The following is a 19,851-nucleotide window of genomic DNA, read 5'->3' as shown; positions in this document are numbered from 1 at the left end:
ACGCACCCACAGCAGAGCTGCTGCCCCAGCACAGCTCCCCGGGCCAGGAGGGTGAGCTGAGGGCAGGAATTTGGGCACAGATCTGAGATATGGGATCACAGGCTCGGCCGTGCCCTGCCGCAGGGTCTGTCCTTCCTCCTTGGGGACAGCGTGGGGACAATGCACCGGGGTGGGCACCACCAACACCTCGAGGCTTCCTCCGGGCTCGGCGATGTCCAGCACCCAGATGAGGAGTTCAGGGCTGGGTTTGCCTTCGGGATCCTTTGTGCTGACGGAGCTGGCTCGTGCTGCATGAGCTGCGGGTGTGGGACAGCCCTGTTGCTCCAGGACGCGCCCGGTGCCGTCACCCATGGGTGCTGGGACAAGCAGCGACGCATCGGGGCTGGTGCGAGCCTGTCGCTGCCCCGCAGGGCCCCCAGAGCCCCGGTGGGAGGTTGAGGGATGGACCCAGCACCCCCACAGAGACCAAAGAGCGAGGTGAGGTCTTGCAGCTGCCCCCTGAGACACGGCTGGTGCCCCGCGGCAGGGGCAGGAGTCCAAACAGCCGGAAAGAAAACACGAAAAATTAACATTAATTTATTATTCATGAAAAAAAAAAAAAACAACAACAACAAACGAGATTCTCTTTACATGTGTGTGGCTTATTTTTTTTTTCCTTTTTTCTTTTCCTTTTTATACAAGAGAATTTTCATTGCTTTTATTTTTATTTTTTTCCTCCTGGAGACAGAGCAGGGCACGCAGGCACACACAGACAGCGACGGCGGGCGCTCGCCCCAGCGGGAGGAAGCTGCGCGGATGCCAGACCCCGGGGCCAGGCACGAGGCAAGGTCCGGGGGTCCCGGAATGGGCGCGCACGAAGGCAGCAGGACAGGGACGACGCGTGACAAGGCACGGCACGGGGAAGGGGAGGCAGCTCTGGGCGCCCCCCCCCGGGGTGCTGAGCACCCCATGGCACGTGGTGGGGACCAGGCGGCACACGGGGGACACGATGACATGCTTGAGCACGACGCGGGATGGTCCTGAGCCCAGGGAGGGCTGCGAGCCACCCGAACACCCAAGGCTCCCTCCCAGCAAAGTCTCGGGGCTCGTTCCGAGCTCAGGACCCTCAGCACCCCCAGCTGGCCCCCTCCTGCCAGCTCCCGGCCCCGCCGTGCCCCCGTGCTGGGTGAGCAGCAGGAGCCGGTCCCCAGCTCTTCCCAAGCTCCTCTTGGTCGTGGGGGAAGGAAAAAACATCCAAACCCTGGAGAAAATACAATCATCCGCACGCCACCTCCCCGCGGACATCGAACCCGGAGGCTGTCTTTGGTTAAGGAGCACCCAGTGCCGTCTGTGCCCCCCGCATGGGATTTTAAGGGGTCGTGCACGGGGCCGGAGCCGTGCTGCTGGGCAGGCGAGGGCAGCAGGAGGTGCTCGCCACGGCTCTGAGGCCTCCAGGGCACTCGGTGGTGGCTTGCAGCGGGGTCCCCGAAGGGCTGGGTGACAGGTAGCAGCTCCAGGAGACGAGAGGCATCGAGGCCCATGCTTGCAGGGCCGCTCGGAGCGAGAGGGGAGCCGGGTCCCCCTCGCATGGCTATAGGATATTAAATTTAACAAGACCCGGCGTGAAATGCAGCGCTGGAGGAGGTGCCCCCGGGCAGCAGCCAGCCCCGCAGGGGAAGCAGCCAAGGCAAGGGGACGCCGACACGAGCCCGCGGTCCCCGGGAGGCTGCCGAGGGAGGCGGTGTGTGCCCCAGCCCCCCTCCAGAATCGAGGCGAGGAGGCGGATAAAAAGCGAAGCAAAGGAGAGGCAAAGCCGTGCTGCGAGGCAGCCCCCGCGGGCCCCCCGAGTTGTCCAGCCAGAGCCCACGCTGCGCTTGCCAGAGCCACCCTGAGGAGCCGCTCGCTGGTCCTGAGTCAACGCAGGTGGGGGCAGCCTCTGGGGAAGCCCTGCCGAGGCCTGGCAAGTCCCAGGCCCTGGGATTGTCCGTGTCCCCCCCAGGGCACGGCGGTGCCGGGTGCCCCCGTCCCCTTCACCGCCGGCAGTCCCAGGGGCTCCATCCTGCTCCTCGGGGCCGGTCCGTGGCTCGCTGGGCAGAGCCCTGCGGGCAGTCCCCGGCCGGCCGGGACGGTCTCTCCTTCCAGAACCCAGCGTGTAGTGATAGAGGAACCAAAAAGGTGGTGGCGGGGGGGTCAAAGAGAGAAGAACAAACGAAGAGAGAGAGAGAAACCAGACGGAGACGCGCGAGGCTTCACGCGCTACTGCCCCTTGGGGATGAAGGGCTCCCCCTCCTCCGGCTCCGGCCGAGGCCCCGGGTCGCTCAGGCACCGCAGCATCCGCTGGCTGCTGGGGCTGTCGCTGGTCCCCGGGGTGAAGACATCGTCAGTGCCCGGGGAGGAAGGCTCCTTCACCCGCATCACCAGCCCCTCCTCATCCTCCTCGGGCGAGGGCGGCAGGCCGCCGCAGCCCTTGGGCACCTCGTTCGACAGGTCCACGGACTCCGGGGACTGCGGGGAGGCCGGGTCGATGGTGATGATGGGCAGGTTCTCCGAGTCCGGTTTGGGTTCGTAGGCCAGCGGATCTGGGGGGGCAGAGAGGTGTCAGGCAGAGCCCAGCTCACGTTTTGCTGCTGTCATGAACAAATTGGGTCAACCTGGGGGGTTCCAGCAGGGAAAGGGGATCTCAGGACCTCCAGCTATAATGCACTCCAGGTGATTGGGGTCTGGACCCCTGGGCTCACTCCCTCTTGTTTCCGAGACGCTGTTTAAGCCCTTTTTCCCATCTCCACATTCTATTTGGAAAGGCAGCAGCCCGGCTGCCCAGGACTGCAGGGTTTGCACGGGGCAAAGCTGCCCTCTGGTGATTAAACACGGTCTCAGCAAGCACCCAAGCAGCGCAGTGCCGCGTCGCGCCGAGCGGGTTACACTCAGCCTCCTCTCCTCCAAGCTGTCCCCAAAAGCGGAGGGAAGGACACACAGGGCAGAAGAGAGACAAAGCTGGCAAAGTGAATGTGTGATGGAGAAGCCAGGAGGACAGGGGAAGGTCTGGGTGTTGGGAAATCCTGCTCCTCTCCCCAGCAGAGATTGAGAATGGTCAGGGAGAGGCAGGGCTGGGAAATACGGCTGCAGGGACGAGGTAAGGGGAGCTCTGGGCAATCCGGGTCAGAGAGCTGGCAGAGGGGACACGGGACAGCCCAGCCTCCGAGTGCCTCAGCACCCAAATGCCAGCGGTGCTCAGCATGACAGCGACAGCAGCACTTCCCCAGCAGCTCAGCACCACCCTACCTGAGCCTATGCGAGCCCGGGACATGGTGGGCGAGTCGAGCTTGTGAGCCGGCACCGTCAGGTAGGTCGGTTTCTGCAATGAGAGCGCAGGGAAGGCAGCGTGAGGGGCTGCCTCCGGGCGAGTGGCTGGGATGAAAAGGGAAGGGGAAACCTTCCAGGACCCCAGGCCACAGGAACAAGCAAGAAGCAACAGCAGAGAACAAACGCACGCGTCCTCCCACCCGTGCTGCAAGGACTTGTTGTGAGCCTGGGACGATCAGAGGGCAGATAGCCACAGACAGCACACCGCTGTCCTTCCTAGGCTGGGAAGAGCAGTCTGCATTCCTGTCCTCCCCATCCCCGCCCCAGTGTCCCCTCCATACACTTCGTTCCATCTGCCGGGCCTTCTGCCTGCGCAGGAGCATCTGGTTCCAGGCTTCCTCGTAGGGGTCAGCCACAAGCGTGTGCCGGTTGTAGGATCGCAACTGGGAAAATGCCCGAGAAAAGGAGACGGGTTAAAAACCTCGCAAAAAGGCAAAGAAAGGTCTTATCATTTCCCTTAGGGATGGGATGAAACAGCCACCAGTGGGCACAGAGCGTCCAAGCAGTTTGGTGGCTCGTCCCTTGTACATTAGCATGGGGTGCCCCATCCTGACCCACCGTGACCCAGCAAGGGTTTAAACACCAGGCTCAGCCAACAAGCCAGCTTTCCCCTCAGCATTGTCCCAAGAGAAAAAGCCTCTTGGGGAGAGAAAGCCAGACTAAGAATACAAAGGGCTGAGCTCAGGGATGCCCTGGGAGAAATGCAGACCTGGCCCCGAGGGTTTCTGGCTGAAGTTGTGCTGGCCACCCCCAGGGAAGCAAAGAGGGCACGCGGGGTGCAGAGGCACCGTGCAGGGTCATGCCTTACCCTCTGCCTGGTTTTCTGCAGGTTATTGCGAAGGATTTTCCGGATCTCCTCCTCCTTGTCCTTGGACAGGACTGGAATGACGCGCTCCACGGGCAGATTCTTGGGGTTGATGTTCCTGCAAGGACAGAGAAGATTCAGAGTCACAGTGTGAGAGCTCATGGCAGGGCTGAACGGCTGCTTGCCCCGCGGCCACAAACTGGGAGTGTTCACCCCGTAGCCAGGGCCCTTGGGAGGCTCATGGTGGCCAGGGCTGGAGAACTCACTGGATAGAGACCGTGGAGACAGCAGAGGGGATCTTGCCCAAACCCCCGCTCTCCACCAGCTCGATTGCCTGCTTCATCTCCATCTTGTGATAGAAAGCGATGAGCTGGGGCTCCTTGGAGCGCTCCCCTGCAATCAGGCACTTCTTCACGTACTTCTTGTTGAAGCGGTTCAGCCTTCCCGAGGACACGGGGGAAGAAATAGGTCAATATGTCAGTCTTCCCCCCGCCTTAGCACCCGCTCCCTGCTCCCCAATCTGCTGAGGCCAGCAGAAGATGGATCATTTCCCTCGAGCATGGGTCAGGAACCCCTCCAGAACCAGGCAGCCTCCAAAAACACCACGCCACTGCTCCTGCTGACAGTGGACAGACCTGAGCTCCTGCAGGGACCGGCCACCAGCTGTTCCCACACTGCTGTGTGCACTTCGTGGTGTGACAAAGGGGTGCAGCCCCACAGCCTCACTCACGCCCAACCCAGGGCCATATATCATCAGGGAGGGAACTTGTGCTGCTACTCCAGCCTGAGGAAAACCCTGGCCTTGGGCTGGGGCATCCTGCTAGGTGGCGATTCAAATCTTTCCCCACCTCACCCCCAGGTCCCCCCAAGCCACCAAAGCTCCGTACTCACTTGTCTTTCCAGTGGTGGTGCCCGTAGTGGCCACAGATATCCTCAATCCCCGTCAGCAGGTGATCCAAGAACTAGAAGAGAAGGCCCAGGGCATGGGCAGCCTGTGGGGCTGCTGCCTGCGTTTCCCCGCCACCCTGACTCGCCCTACCCCAGGGGTGACGGCACTCAATAGGGTATGAAATTGGGGCTGTGGGGCCAGGATGGGCCTCTGTAGGGTGGCACAGTCCCAAATGGCCTGGCTGCTGCGCTACCAGGTGGAGATCTGGGTTGGAGCAGGCACTGGGTGACACAGATGGGGGAGAGCCCCTCGCTCCGTCCCCCCTTACCTTGGGCACCAATATAGGGGCAGCTCCCGCTCCATAAACCTAATGTGGTTACAGAGGTGGAGGTGGTGGAAGCAGAAGAAGAGGGCTAAGGTGGTGGAGAGAGGCGTGTGGGAAGGCTGGGTGCAGCACATTACCTGCGTGTGGATCTCCTCGTTGATGGAGCGCTTCGTTTCCTGCTTCTTCTTCACAGCCAGCAGGTCTACCAAGGGCCGGATGGTCATGCCCTAGGGACCGGGGCAGGAAGAATCACAGAATCATCGAATATCCCCAGTTGGAAGGGACCCACAAGGGCCATCGAGTCCAACTCCTGGCTCCACACAGGTCTACCCGAAAATTCAGACCGTATGGCTGAGAGCACAGTCCAAACAAGTCTTGAACTCTGACACTTAGTGCCGTGACTGTGTCCCTAGGGAGCCTGTTCCAGTGCGTGACAGCCCTCTGTGAATAACCTCTTCCTGACGTCTAGCCTAAACATCCCCTGCCACAGCCTGACACCATTCCCTCGGGTCCTGTCACTGGTCACTAAACAGAACAGATCAGTGCCTGCCCCTCGTGAGGGAGCTGCAGGCCACCATGAGGCCTCCCCTCAGCCTCCTCTTCTCCAGGCTGAACAGGCCCAGTGACCTCAGCCGCCCCTCATACATCTTCCCCCCCAGGCCCTTCAGCATCTTTGTAACCCTTCCCTAGGGAGGTCAGGCCTCTCCCACCGCAGAGGTTGAGGTGCCCTGCAGGAGCTGACTGGGTTCAGCATGGCCAAACCGCAGGGCTCTGTGCTGCCGGTGTCACTTGTGAGCCTGACAAGCTTTGCAAAGCAACGAGAGGACAGTGGCAGAGGCTGTGGCCATGCTCCTTGGCTCTCCAGACACACATAACGCTCGCTGCCCCTCCGTAACAGCAGCACGACCACCTGCGAGCCACCAACCTGCACGAAGACCGTGAAGAAGATCACCGTGATGATGGCCGTGAGGAACATGTCCCTCATGTCGAAGTGCTCGTAGTCGAGGAGGTAGCAGAGGGAGAAGGCGATGGCTCCCCGCAGCCCCCCGTAGGCGATGATGAACTGGTCCTTTGGCGTCAGCTTCACAATTCGGAACTTGTTGATGAACCAGGTGAGGACCAGGACGCCTGGGGGAGCGGGGCAGGACCTCAGGTGAGCAGATGGTGAAGGACACCCCCGGTCCTGAAGAAGCCCCCCTCCCAGAGCCCAGCTTGCAGGCCAGAGCAGTGTCATACCCTCAGGGCTGCGGGTGCAGGCGGGTGCTCTCCTGCTCATCCCAACCCCATGTCTAGGGTAGTCTTGGCCTCACCCCATCTTCCTGCAAAGCCAACCACCAGCAAGGTCCAATGCCCACGGTGGAGCAGTGCTCTACCAGTCAACCCCAGTCTCCCCAGCAAGGCACACCAGGACCTCGTAGCCCTGAAGTGGCCCCAAGGACCTTGTCCTCACAGCGGGACCTCACCTAAAACCCTCGCGATGAGGCAGAAGAGCAGCGTGCTGATGACAAAGGTCCAGTTCCAGTAGTGCTGGCCGGCCACGGTGGAGACACCCAGGAAGATGAAGATGAGGGTCTCACTCACGCTGCTCCACATCTTGAGGAAATACTTGATGGTGGTGTGGGACTTGTGGGAGATGTTGGCTTCCACGTAGGGCCGCATGACCACGCCGGAGGCGATGAGCCTAGGGGCAAGGTCGGGGCACTCAGCAGCCATGGGGACAGTCCCAAGCCCTGGCCCTGCAGGACAGGGCTTGTGAGACACCAGCAATTATCCAAGGCCTCCAGGGAAGACAACACAAGGCTTCTCCTTCCCCCTAGTAGGGCAGGAATGAGAATGGGAGCCAGGAAGCACAAAACCATGGCATTTTGAGTGCTCAGCAGGCCCTGCCCGCTGCCACGTGCCCAGAAGAATGGGAAATGGGCTGTCAGTGCTTTGGGATCCATGGGACAGCTCAGGACAGTCTCTTCCCTCATCTGCCTTCATGCATATCCTGGCTCAAACACACCTCTGGCCCTCATCGGGCACGCACTGGGTGTGCTGGGACCGCCACAGAGAAAATGTGGTTACACCAGAGAAAATCCTCCGAAAACGGGGTCCTGCCCTGGGGACAGGAGGGCATCTCATCCCACCCGTGCCCAACTCACGCCATGATGCCAGAGAGGTGGAAGAGCTCAGCAGAGAGATAGGCCATGTAGCTGTAGAGGAAGACGAAGAGGGGCTCGATGACTCGGATGTGGGAGGTGAAGCGGGAGGTGAAGGCAGCGACCAGCCCGTAAATGACGCCCACAAAGACGCCGCCCAGAGACACCACGAAGAAGCTGAGGAAGCCGAGGATGATGTCGATGATGGTCACCTGCTCAAAGTTGGCAAACTCCTCGAAAAGGTGGTAGAGGACCTGGGGATGAGAAGGGAGAGGGGGTTTCAGGCTGCCCTGATGCCAACAGACACCCTCACCTCGGAGGAGTGCTGCTCAGGGACAGCATCGACACGGACACAGCCCCATGGGGGGCAGCTCCCCATTCTCCATGGCTTGCAGGGACACGGAGCAGCTGGACACGTGTCCAGGACAGCTCTGCTCCCCAGCACTCACTCAGGAGGGGCTTCGGTCAAGGATGAGCCTGCAGGAGACCGCTCCTGCTTCCCAACAGGACGGATCCAGGCTGGGGGACCCCCAAGAGCCACATGGGGAGAAAAGCCAGCACCTGCCCTGCTCAGCACAGAGAACAGCCCAAACCTTTTGGTTGGTTTGCTGCTAAAAGGGCAACGAGGAGCCCACTCCGGGCTGCATCTCCCACCCCCAGATGCATTTACTTGAGAGATTTTAAAGCAGAAGCCAAGGTGTCAGGAGGGGGACGCTGGTTTCTGAGCATCCCACACGGATACTTGAAGCGGTGAGAGGGCAAGGTGCCAGCTCCAGCCTGCCAGAGCCGATTCCTCGGGCACGGGCAGGGACAGATGTGACAGCAGAAGGCAGAAGCATTCCCCAGGGATGGGGAGCGAGGACACAGACCCTGCAGGGAGCCCCCGGCCAAAAGGGGAGAACAACGCCTGGGAAAAGCCCCGTGCTGGGACAGCGCGTTCCTCCTCACCCTGTGCAGCACGCCGAGCAGCCAGCCCTGAAGCAGACAGATGGGATGTGGGAGAAGAGCCAGGAAAAAGCAGTGGGCTAGACGTAAATTTAGAGGTCAGCACTGCAGAGAGGAGGACGCCAGGCTGACAGGCACACCAGCAACTGGACACAGACGTCCTTTGGAACCAGCACAGCTCCTCCGTGCTCCTGCTCGCCTCCGCTGGGCGGACAGGCAGGGTCCCTGCACAAGGGGCCCAGGAAAGCAGCGTCCCTTGGTCCCCTCCCTGCATGTCCCCTCGCCCCGCAGCTGGGAGCAGAGCGAGCAGAGGGGCTCCGGGCTCATCACCGAGACGCAGTAGCCGGCTGGGCACGTGCTCTTGGCTCCCCCAGTCCACCAAGCACAAAGTTTCACCTTAAACCACCTCTGCGGTGTTTTAGGCTGCTATATTTAGCTCTGCACCTGCAAAAGGTTAGAAGCGAGCAAAGAGCTACGTGGCCCAGCTGGCAGGAGGCACCTCGGAGCTCATCAGTGCCAATCCCGGTGTCACACCAAAGCAAAACCCCGTCCCCTCGTCCAGCCCCCGGGCTCCACTTACGACGGTGACGGCATCGTTCAGCAAGGACTCCCCGAAAACCAGGATGTGCAGCAGCTCGTTGATGTGGATCTCCTCAAAGACAGCCAGCACGGCCACCGGGTCCACGGCCGAGATGATGCTGCCGAAGAGGAGGTTGGCCAGGAGGCCGATGTGGTTGAGGCCGCTGCCGCCGATCTGGCACACGGCGTACATCAGCCCCCCCAGGAAAAAAGCGTTCCAGAGCGTCCCCACCACGGCGAAGATGAGGATGGTGCCCAGGTTCTCGGTGAACTGGCGCAGGGGGAGGAAGTAGCCGGCGTCCAGGATGATGGGCGGGAGGAGGAAGAGGAAGAAGATCTCGGACCTGAGGATGGGGGGCTTCTCGCCCACCCCTTTGATGAGCCCGCCGACCAGGAGGCCCACCACGATGAGCAGGCAGCTCTCGGGAACGATGTTGGACACCGAGGGGATGACATGGAAACCTGGAGGGAAGGACAGAGCAAGGCACACGTTGGGGACAGGAACGGAGGGAGGGCACCCCTGTGGGAGCGAGGGGCCAGTTGTGTGCCTCAGTTTCCCCTTCTAACCCCCTTTTTCCCCGTGCTCCCAAGCTGTAAAGCAGAAACTGCAGCTCCACCAGGCTCACACCCCCTGGACATTGCTTTTTCACAGCCCAGAACCCAGCAGAGCCCCAGCCCAACACCTGGTGGCCGCTGCCTGGGGTCTCCGGGGCCCCCCAGCCCCTGCGCCAGCCGCCCGCGGCACAGGCGGTTCTCACACAAGCTGTCGCTGGCCCCAGCTCTTCCCGTCAGAGTTACTAATCCCGAGCACACGTAGGCACTGGCATTTCTCTCCCGTCAGACGGCAGGCTGCCCACACGGATGCCGTTACAGGCTCTGGCAGGAGGCGGCAGCGCCGTCCCCGTCCCCTGGTGCCTGGCTCCTACCCGAGGCGCTCCGTGCCTTGCCCTGAGCACGTGGCAGGATTGGAGCAGCGCTGGAGGGTTTTGGGGACAGCAATTTGAGCAGGTCCTTGTTCCTCCTCCTGCCAGCTTCGGGAGCAAGCAGGGACATTTTACATGGCACGCTGCAGCGATGCCTGTTGTCCCCGCAGACACGGGCACAGAGGCAGATGGGACATATCTCTGGGGAGCAGAGCTATTCCTTGGGGTGCGAGGTAAGGCAGAGCTCTTTATTCCCTTTTGAACCAAAGCTTGACCCCAGATGCAAGTCTCTGAGCCAGCCATGACCCACAGGCACGCCACGCAGCCACCAAAAATCCTGCAGCAACGGGGGCACCCGACACGGCAGGCAGCACAATGCTGGGCACAGCAGCGCTTCCTCCGCTGCACTGATACCCACAGAAGGATTTGGGACCAGAGGTTTTCCTGGACACCCTCCCAGGATTTATAATTATTATTTTGAAGCGAGGCACATTTGTTCCCTGGCAGGGGAATCGGTTTAAAATAAGGAACCCTGACTTGGCATCCCTGATGTTCCTCAGTTCCTTCCGGCCGCGCGGCTGTGCCATCTGCACATCGTTTCACAGCAGATAAAAAAAAAATAATAAAAAATAACAATAAAAACCTCCCTCCTGAGGCAGGCGCCTCGCCACCAGCACATCACCGACCTGGAGCCACTGAGCTGGCAGTGAGCCCTCACCTTCCCCGAGCCTGCAGGACAACGGCTGCACCTTGGTGCCGGCTCATCCATCCTCCACTAGCGGGGACGGCGCCGCACAAATAGGGCTGGGGAGGGAAAAGCTTCCCCCGTGCCTCCCCGAAGGCCCTGCAGTGAGTCAGCTCCAAGGACAGGAGCAAACCTCCAATTGCTGTCCAGTTGCAAGCCCGGCACCGCGGAGGATGGAGGGTTCATGACACCCGGAGCCCCCACAACGGCCTCGGCACAGCACAGGCGGCTCGGGAAGATGTCGGGTGTAAGGGGCAAGGAGCCCGGTTTCTCTCTCTGCTTTGTGGCAGCAGAACCATATGGGCAGGAGGGCTGCGGTCCCTGCACCACCACGGGGCTCAACCCACTCTCAGCAAAGCCCCCTGGGGATGGGGGGAGCGGGGCAGTCGTGGCCCCCCTCAAATCCCTTCCAGGAGGGGCTGCTGCAGCCCTGGTGAGGTTTGGGCACGAGGGGACGTGCCTGAGCTTCCTCCAAACGCTCTGCCAGTGTCTGGCCATCCACACTCAGGGATTCCCGGACTGGGTGCAGTTCCTGATTTACCCCCATGGGATTTTAATTCAGTCCCCAACACCCCCTGGAGCCCACACAAGCTCTGAGCACCCCAAAGCTCAAAGCTGAGGGGCCCCGCGGTGCCGGACGGTCACGCACAAGGGGGGCAGCTGTGGCCCAAGCCAGAGCGGAGGTGATAATCCCTTTTCCTAGCACAGCTCGTTGGAAACAACCAGCTCTTCTAGCACACTGGGCAATCGCATGTCTCAGCATATGCCATCCCTGGCCGGAATAAAGTTTAAAGCTACACAAGCAGCAAGAAGCCTGCAGCAAATTGGCTTTCGCTTGCTGGGTACGTTCAGTCATGAATAAAACACAAACACTGACAATTAAGCATCTCTCACTTCTTCCCCACAGGCCCCAGGATCCCATTAAACTGGAACATTCGCGTGCTGATGTGAATTCAATGTTTTAGAGCCTTTTTGTAGGCCCCTAAAAATACATTCACATGGGCTGCATGTTAATTATGCCTCTGATTTCGCTGAATCTCAGCCATTTTCGCTCCCCACTTTCCCCGCTGAGTATTTTTAGAGCGCTTGAAAGCTCCTCGGCACCAATCTGTTGCTGGGATCCTGCAGGGATGCTGCTCCCGGTGCCAGGCTGGCACCCCGTGGCAGGGATAGGGACGTTTGTGGGGAAAAATGCAGCTGAGCTCTGGCTGCAAGGGACCCAGGTGAGGTGGGGGAGCAGCCAGAGCCCAGCTCTGCCTCTGAATTTCTCTCCTGGAACAAAAGGGGGGCTGCAGCAGGATGCTGCACGTGGCCGGGACACATCCAGCGAAGAGGGAAGTGGATTGAGCCTTACGGAAACCTCCTGCTCCTGCTCCCAGCTGCCAGGGTTTTGGTAAAGGGTTATTTGCCAAAGCTGAGCCGTGCCGGGTACCTGCTGCCACCCTCCTCTCCCCCTTCCCTCGCTACCTGGCACAAACATGGCTCTGCACAAACCGGGACTCATTTACTGCAGCTCCCCTCTGCGCGTGCTGCAAACCCCTCCTCTGCCTCCAGTGCAAACCCAGCAGGAGCTGAGCAGCAGGGCAGGCACAGCAACACCTGCAGCACTCCTTTTTTTTTATTATTTTTTTCCCTGTTTTAAGCACCAACTGCTTTTTGCTGCAGCAAAAGGGCAGGAGGCTGCATCCGTGCGGGGTCCCAGTGGGAACCCCAGCGGGGAGGGCGCTGCCTCACGCTGCTGGCACAAGAGGAGCTGCCCTAAAGAGCGAGGGGCACGGATGGAGAGGCTGCTTGGCCACCAGATGTATGCAGCACCCATCACACCGCTGCCAGGACACCCTGAGCCACCAAGTCCTGCAGGAGCAGAGGGGACGAGGCAGCCCGGTCTCCGACAGACGGATGGAGAAGCACCTCTGGGTTTCTGCAAGCCCCATCAGTAGGGAACTCCTTCTGGACCCCTTTTCCCCCCCTGCCCTAACGGTGACCCCCAGCACACAGCGTGCACAGCCACTCGTGATTCCTGCCTTGGAAAACAAACCCCACAGAGGCGGTTCCTCCGCTATCAAAGAACATCAAAACTATTAAAGGCAAGAACAGTTGAGTAAACACCAACCTCGACGGCCTAGGCAAACACGGAAAGGGAAATCTGCACGTTAATGGCTTCTGTTCCAACGGTTCCTTGTCCACATCACGCATCCTGCTCCTACCCTGGCTGGCGTGGGACTGCCCAGCCCCTGCCCTACAAGGCAAACACGGGGACTCTGCGAGCTCTTGGCTGGGTCAGGGCAGAAACCAGCTGTGGGACTGGTTTCCCAGCCTCACCATTAGCAAAGGTCGAGGAAGGACGTTTGGAAATCACAGAGCTTTGTACTAGAGATTAGCCAAGGGCTGCTCCGCACCCCAGCAGGCGCAAGGCTCCCATCTCGGCTGCTCCATGTGCTACCGGGGGGGCCCAGGCTGCTTTCCCCAAGGACCTCGATGCTGACGGATGCAGCACCACGTAAATATTTACTCCCAACCCAACAGCCTGGGAGAGACTCCAACCTACATGCGTTTTTTTTTTTTTCCCCCCCTTCCTTCGCCGTAACTGGGTTGCAGCGGCGCTGTCGGCTGGGCGGGTGCCGTGCCTGGCATTATATAAGCCCTGTCCCACTGCGTCTGCTCCTTCCCTGCCTAACGACTCGAAACCTGCCACATCTGATCTGCCCCCACCTCCTGCCCAAGCCCCAGCCCGAAGGGATACGGAGGGAAAGGTGCTGGGAAGCAGCCCAGAGGCAGCAGCCGCGGAGCGCAGCTGTCCGAGCGACCCAGACCCCACACGAGCATTTGCCATTCTGGCACTGCAGCTCAAAGAGGCGATCTGAGTGCCCCGAGCTGCTCGCAGCCCTTTGGAAATCTTCTCTCCAGGCCAAAAGTGGCCAATTTGCTGCTCTCCAAGCGCAGCCCACTTGAGAGCCGCCCCGGGGAGCTGGCAACCCGCTGTGAAAGGGGGCCAGCGGCACCTCCCGGCGCTCAGCACAGCCTCACCCCGCAGCAGAAAGCCCCCAGGACCAGGGGCACGGCGTGCCCATGGGGTCACCTGCCCGCCAGCAATTCCCCCATCCCACCCACCCCGTGCTGTCCCCTCTTGCCATGCTGCAGTACAGCTCTGTGTGGCACGGGATCCAAGGTTGGGCTTAGTCACGGCTCTGGCAGCGCTCCCCTGCTTTAAGGACCTTTCCCAAAGCAGTGCAGAAGGAATGTTTTAATAGTGTTTTAATCAAATCCTTTAAAAGAATGCTGATGGAGAAAGAAAGGAGAAGCCTTTATGCGCTTATGCCCTATGCCACGAGCTCCCACCCCGGGGACATGGCTGGAGTCTGAGCCACAAAACTCCCCGGCCCCTAAAAAATTGCTGATGGTCAGAAGCCAGAAATAAAACCCACCAGGCTCCGTTTTCACGCTCTTTGCCAGGACCCGAGGCACTGGGGGCTGGCAGGACTCAAAAGGCGAGCCCACCCCTCAGCTCGCCCAGTGCTAAGCCCAGTTTTCCACCACTGGTCCCAGCACGACCTCAGCCCACGTCCCAGTGCCCGGTGATGCCCGCAGGGTACAGAGACACGGCGTGCCCGCCCTTGGGACCAGCATTATCAGGTCCCAACAGCTCCCAGAGCTGCCACATGCTCACATCCAAAATCCCAGAGCTGGATTGCTGCCGGGCATTGCATCCCAACCCTCAACCCCAAAATTCACCCTGTGCACAGCCCTCCTCTGACACGGGCAGCACCGGGAGCGCCGGGAGCCACAAGGGGAGGCAGCGCACGGCGTTGGCACGCTCACAGTTGGATGTCACGCTCCTGCGGCTGCACCCCCGGCTTCCCGAGTGCCCACGCAGCGAGATTTATGGCAGAGCCACGCTGCTTCCAGGAGGCTGTCTGCTAGCTGAGAGGAGGCACGAGAAACGAGGCCAGTTACAAAAAACACCCCCTTTCCCAGGGCTTCAGGAGTCTACAAGAGCTGCTGCAGGGTTTGGCAAGCGTGCGGCAGCCCCTGGGGAGAACCCAAAGGGTTATTTTGGCGGGGATTACACGGCCCTTCCACCCCCTGGGAGATTTGTGCTGAGAGGAAGGAGGTGAGCATGGGGTTAGGCTGGATGAGGAGGTCCCAGAGGTGTACCAACGTCCCATGGCCATGCCACTGCACTCGCTGCAGCCCCAGGGACCCCACGGTGGGACTGGTGGCATCGTGGCTGGGGCAGGGATGTGCTGTGGGACATGCAGCAGTGCTGGAAAAGCCCAGGGAGAAGGCACCAAGCCGGGAAGGAGGCAGCAAGGGGGGGCAGGCATGCTCAGCAGGGCTGCCCTTCTGAAGGACACTGCAGAGAGCACCGGCTGAAGGAGGCACACGTGGCTCAGCAGCGCCAGGGCCCCTCCAAAAGCCACTTTAACCCTTCTGGGCAGCAGGCTGGCTGCAGCCAGGTGGATCCTGCTCCATCAGCAAAGCCACCAGCCGGCGGTGACAGACGCAGGGAGGTGCTGGCTCCTTCCCTCGTGACACGGGAACCGCGGAGAGCCCCGACACACGGACGCTTTCCTGGGTAAGCCCCAGATGAAGGCACCTGTGTGTCACCAGCCACAGGGGCTAGACAATTACAAAGCCATTTCCCAGCCCACTGAGGCACTGCCAGGGCCGGAGGGACGGAGCCGGGTGGTGCCTGCACGGGGAAGCCAGGGACAGGACCGGGACCTCGGAGCCAAGCGGTGTCTGGGGGATTTCTCCCAGTTCCCCCTCCAGCAAACCCAACCGCCTCGCAGAGCAGAGCTGCACCTCGGATCACAAAATCGGGTGCTGCAGTTGGGAAGGCTTTCCGACTCTGCATTTTGGGGTGGCAAAGGGTTGAGGATGCGTGAGCAAACCGCAGGCAGGGCTAAAACCCCGTGTGGATGGAGGAACAGAGCCCTGCTGCCAGCTCTCCTGCCATGCTGCTGTCTCGTTAGCTCCTGCCTTACCCACCAACTGTTTCCCACAGCAGACCTCTCGTGCCCCACATTCCCTCCCTCTCCACGGGTCCCCCCTGCCCCACAGGGCCATCACAGCACCAGGATGCTGTCCCTGGGGACGTCTGCCCCGCGGCACAGGGCTGGCAGGGGACAAGGAGCTGGTCCCTGCGCTCTGCCAGCCCTTCCCTTGGTGCGTGGGAGCTTTTAGGGCATTCACAGCCTGTGGTTGTAGAAACAGCCGTGATTCCAGCTCTCTGGTGTTCCTCCTTGCTGTCCTGCCCACTGGGGCTGCGAGGAGAGGGCTCCCCATGACGCAGCAGCGCAGCTCCCCGGGGCCACGCTGTTGGCATCCCCTCTGCTCTCAGCTCCCAGCTGCAACCCATCAAGACCGAATTTTGCAACCCGTCCCCGGGGGAAATAACCCGTTCTGTGCTCCCAGACCCTGACCGTGGCTCCACAAAAGGAGCCAGACTCCTCTCTCCCCTGCGCAGCGGCAAAGCACCCGGCCGTGCGCCGCCGCCACCGTTGTCCAAAGCTCAGCCAGGCTTTGCTGATTGCTCCTGGCCTGCAGCACGGCCTCCTCCCGGGACGTCTCGTGGCTGCTCTACGTGCGTCTGGCCTCCGTCTGCCTTGTACAACGGAGAGGATCCAGTGAGCAGCCTGCGCACATGAGCAGGGAGCAGGGCACAGAGGGAGGAGACGGAGCCGCACGCACCCGGCCCCGCCGCCGTTAGCAGACGGAGCGGGGAAGTCTCCAGGGAAGGGGATGAAAATTGAACTCGCTGCGAAGGAATTAAAGAGCTGGTGATTTACACCTAAAAATAGAGCAGAGCCACAGCTCCTGTCACCCTGCAAGGGGAAGTGGGAAAAGCACGGCACTTAAATTACATCCATCGTGGCTCCCAGGCTGCAGCCTCACCACCTGAGCCTCCAACCCTCTGGGGCACCGAACGGGCTCGCTCGGGGACTGCCCAGCCTGGGCAGCTCGGTGGGGCTGGTCACAAGCCCTGCTCTGCTCCACCACGGAACAGGCAGCATTTTCATGCAGGTCCAGGTCTCCTGAGGACACTTCTGCAGCTCCGGCGGGCTGCCGGCAACGATCTGTGTTGGCTGGGGGAGCCCTTTTAGAAAAGCATCCCACGGCCTCGATGCACAGAATGGAAATCTTTTGATCTTCCCCTCCGAAATGCCATTTTCTGCTCAGGAGTTGACGTTTTCCCTCTATTCTTTAAGGTACAGGTACATAAAAAGCTCGCAAGCGGAACGATTTGCTCCAGATCAAACAAAACGTTCCGTGCAACCCTCATTATTTTCCTGTGGCTAATTAGGAAGAAAAGCCAAGAAATGGGAACTTAATTAATTTATACTGCTTCTCGTGACTCACTGAGTTAATGCAGATCCCGCAGCGGGGCTGCAGGGCCAGCACCCACCCAAGGCTCAGGACGGAGCCGCCCCTGGCCTGGATCCCTGCAGGATCCGTCCCCCCGCACACACGGAGCCCTGGCTGGCTCCCAAACCTTGTCGACGAGCTCGATTACACATATATGCCTCCAGAAACCACCTTGGTACCGCATGGCAGCCAACAGCCATTAAGCCCCGTTGCTATTTGCTGCAGATAGAGCCTTTATTTTTTCTTTTTTTTTCAGGTCTGACGTTCCCATCCCGCTGCCCTTGCTCAAACAGCCGGTCCCCCCGCCCAGCCGCTGAATTGCCCCTTGTTTTCCTTCCCTTCCAGCAAACAGACTGGGGGTGAAGGGAAGGGAGTTTGCTGCGATAGGAGATCAAGAGGTGCCTGGCACAGCCTCCAGCTCGCCCAGGCTTGTGTGCTCAGCCCGTCTGCATACAGCAAGGCAAACGTGCACGAGAAGGTGACCTGCCCGGCCCCGGCTGCTCTACAAGAGATAAGAACGGCGCTGATAGCGCTGGGACGACTCACGAATGAGTCAAACCCTGAGAGCTCCACAGCCTGCATCAGGAGAGAGCCTTCATCCCAGGCAAAGGGCTTATGGGGCTGGCGAGGGTTTTGCAGCAGGGCTGGTGAAGTCAGAGAGCCTGGCAGCTGCCCCAGCCTCCTGCAGCGCTTCGCAGCCAGCTCCTGCTCATGAGCCCCCAGCAAAGCCTCCGATGGAGGAGACAAGTCGAGGCATCCTGCACCCCCGGGGTGGCTGGAGGAAGCACACACGTGCTTGCCTTTCCCCTATCTCCTCTGGGGACCTTCAGGGAGCACAACCCACGCCCCACAATGGGGTAAACAGAGAAAATGTGGAAGCCAGAGCCTTCCTCCTCAGCAGGATGCTCTGAGAGCTCCTCGTGCCCCTTGTGCACCGAGGACAGGAGCCAGAGCATCAGCACGGCTGGCCTGGCACGCTGCAGGATCCAGGGACAAGGAGAAGGACAGCTCATAGCCTGTCCAAGGTGAGAGGCTGTGCTATTCCGTGCCCAGAGCCTTTCAGAGAGAGGTTCTTTGGAGCCATTTAATGCATTCTGGCTGCTAGGACGAGCAACAGCCAAAGGGACTGGTGATACCTGGAGCGGGTCTGGTGTGCCGTGGCACCAGCCGTCGCTGCAGGGCACTGGTGGCACTGCTCCTCTCCATCCTGCCACTGGTGGGAAGGGCTCAGAGCACGAGGAGCAGCCCACGAACCCCACGTGGGTCCGGAACAGCTTGGCAGGGCAGGGCGAGGAGTCCTGGAAAGGGAAAAACCTCTTCTGGTAACCCAGCGCCTGCAGCAACTTCACGCAGGAACGTGCCTCTCAGCCAGCCCGTGGTGCCAGCGCCTTGCTCTTTCCTTGGAAGCTCTCGTGTGGCCCCCCCAGGGCTGCTGGCTCCAACGAGGGCCGTACCAGCCGTGGCAGGCGTCGTCTGGCCCCGGGGGGATACAGGAGGGCCAAACTTTCCACGCTGGTGGTGCAGCCCCCTCCTAGCCACAGGCAGCACCAGCAGAGAAACACTCACAGATGATTAAGGTGCTGCCCCCCACCAGGAAAACACAAGGTTGTGTTTTAGTGCAGGGCTGGATTTGGGGATGCAGAAGGGTCCCAAAACGACGAGCAGTCTGGGGAACGCAACCAAACGCGCCCCTTCATCCTGCAGCAGCTGCAGGCAGGGGCTGCAAGCAAATGAGCCACGCTCCCTGCCTGCCCTGACGCCCCTCCTTGCATGCACCCCTGAGGAAGCAAAACTCCCCCCTCGGTGAGGGAAACCTCATTTTCCCTGCACAGAGCCCTGCTGGAAGGTCGCAGGGGGTGAGGCCGCTGCGCTGCAGCCAAATGAGATGCTGGTGCCTTGGGACCTTGACGGCAGCGCTGCAGTACTGCAGCGCAGGAGGAGGAGGATGCAACGAGCCCAGGCACACGAGGCAGATCTGAATCATCTGCAGGAACCCTGGCTAGCAGCCTGCCAGGATGGGTGCAGCGCCCTGCAGAGAGCTGCCGTGTGCACTCACAAACAAGCTGCTTACGCAAACGGTGAGAGCACCGACGACGACGACGAGAGCTCCCTTTCCTGGAGCCCAACGCAGACCGAGCACGCAGGCACCCAGAGCCCCTCCGGCACGGAGCTGGGGACGGCTGCCTGCTGCTGGATTTGCAATTTGCCAGCTCAGCTCTTCCCTCCCTTTCTTCCCAATCACCCAGCGGGGCACAGCTCGGTGAAACCCGCTGAGACCTTTGCACGGAGGATCTGCAGGCTCCCAGCTCACCACGCCGGGGGATCCCAGCGGCTTACCCGGCGCCGTGCCGCGGCACAACCTAGCACGCACCAGGGCTTTCCCTCGCAGAGCAGCGAGCCCAGCACAGAGCTGGAACATCTCGATGCTCAGCCTCACCACATCCTCCCCACGCCGGCTCACGCTCTGCAGGCGCTGCCTTCCGCACCCCGTCCAGCTCAGAGGATTTCCTGCTGGAAAACCAAGAGCGAGGGTGCCCCCGGCGAAGGCTGAGCTCTTCCCAAATTAAACCTCGCTGCCCTGACCAGGAATGCCTGCTCACAGCCAGCTGAACCCGAGCACTCTTTAATCTTCCCTCCCCAGCCCTAATTAACCACGACGAACTGACATTAAACGCTTTGCCCCGCTGTGCTGCGCCGTGCCGCTGGCAGCAAACCACAGCGGCGGTGCTGGTGCCCTTGGGCAGGAAGGGGCCTGTCCTGAGCCTCTGCACCAATTTAATGCCACTTG

General features: G+C 60.8%; 1 protein-coding gene across 1 annotated transcript in view; it reads right to left on the bottom strand.

The window, feature by feature from the left end:
- Nucleotides 1-671: 671 nt before the first annotated feature.
- SLC9A1 (solute carrier family 9 member A1) overlaps nt 672-19,851 on the bottom strand; it is a 29,386-nt gene continuing 10,206 nt past the window's right edge. The window contains exons 2-12 of the mRNA XM_032202359.1: nt 9,028-9,488; nt 7,506-7,756; nt 6,825-7,042; nt 6,287-6,489; nt 5,499-5,588; nt 5,039-5,109; nt 4,414-4,587; nt 4,151-4,265; nt 3,624-3,725; nt 3,262-3,334; nt 672-2,558 (exon numbers count right to left, since the gene is read on the bottom strand). Coding sequence (XP_032058250.1) covers nt 2,236-2,558; nt 3,262-3,334; nt 3,624-3,725; nt 4,151-4,265; nt 4,414-4,587; nt 5,039-5,109; nt 5,499-5,588; nt 6,287-6,489; nt 6,825-7,042; nt 7,506-7,756; nt 9,028-9,488 — 2,081 coding nt within the window. The 3' untranslated portion in view covers nt 672-2,235. The remainder of the gene's footprint in view (nt 2,559-3,261; nt 3,335-3,623; nt 3,726-4,150; nt 4,266-4,413; nt 4,588-5,038; nt 5,110-5,498; nt 5,589-6,286; nt 6,490-6,824; nt 7,043-7,505; nt 7,757-9,027; nt 9,489-19,851) is intronic.

Source organism: Aythya fuligula, chromosome 23 (assembly GCF_009819795.1).
Source record: "Aythya fuligula isolate bAytFul2 chromosome 23, bAytFul2.pri, whole genome shotgun sequence".
In the NCBI taxonomy this organism is placed as follows: domain Eukaryota; kingdom Metazoa; phylum Chordata; class Aves; order Anseriformes; family Anatidae; genus Aythya; species Aythya fuligula.
This window is presented reverse-complemented; position numbering and strand designations above follow the sequence as displayed.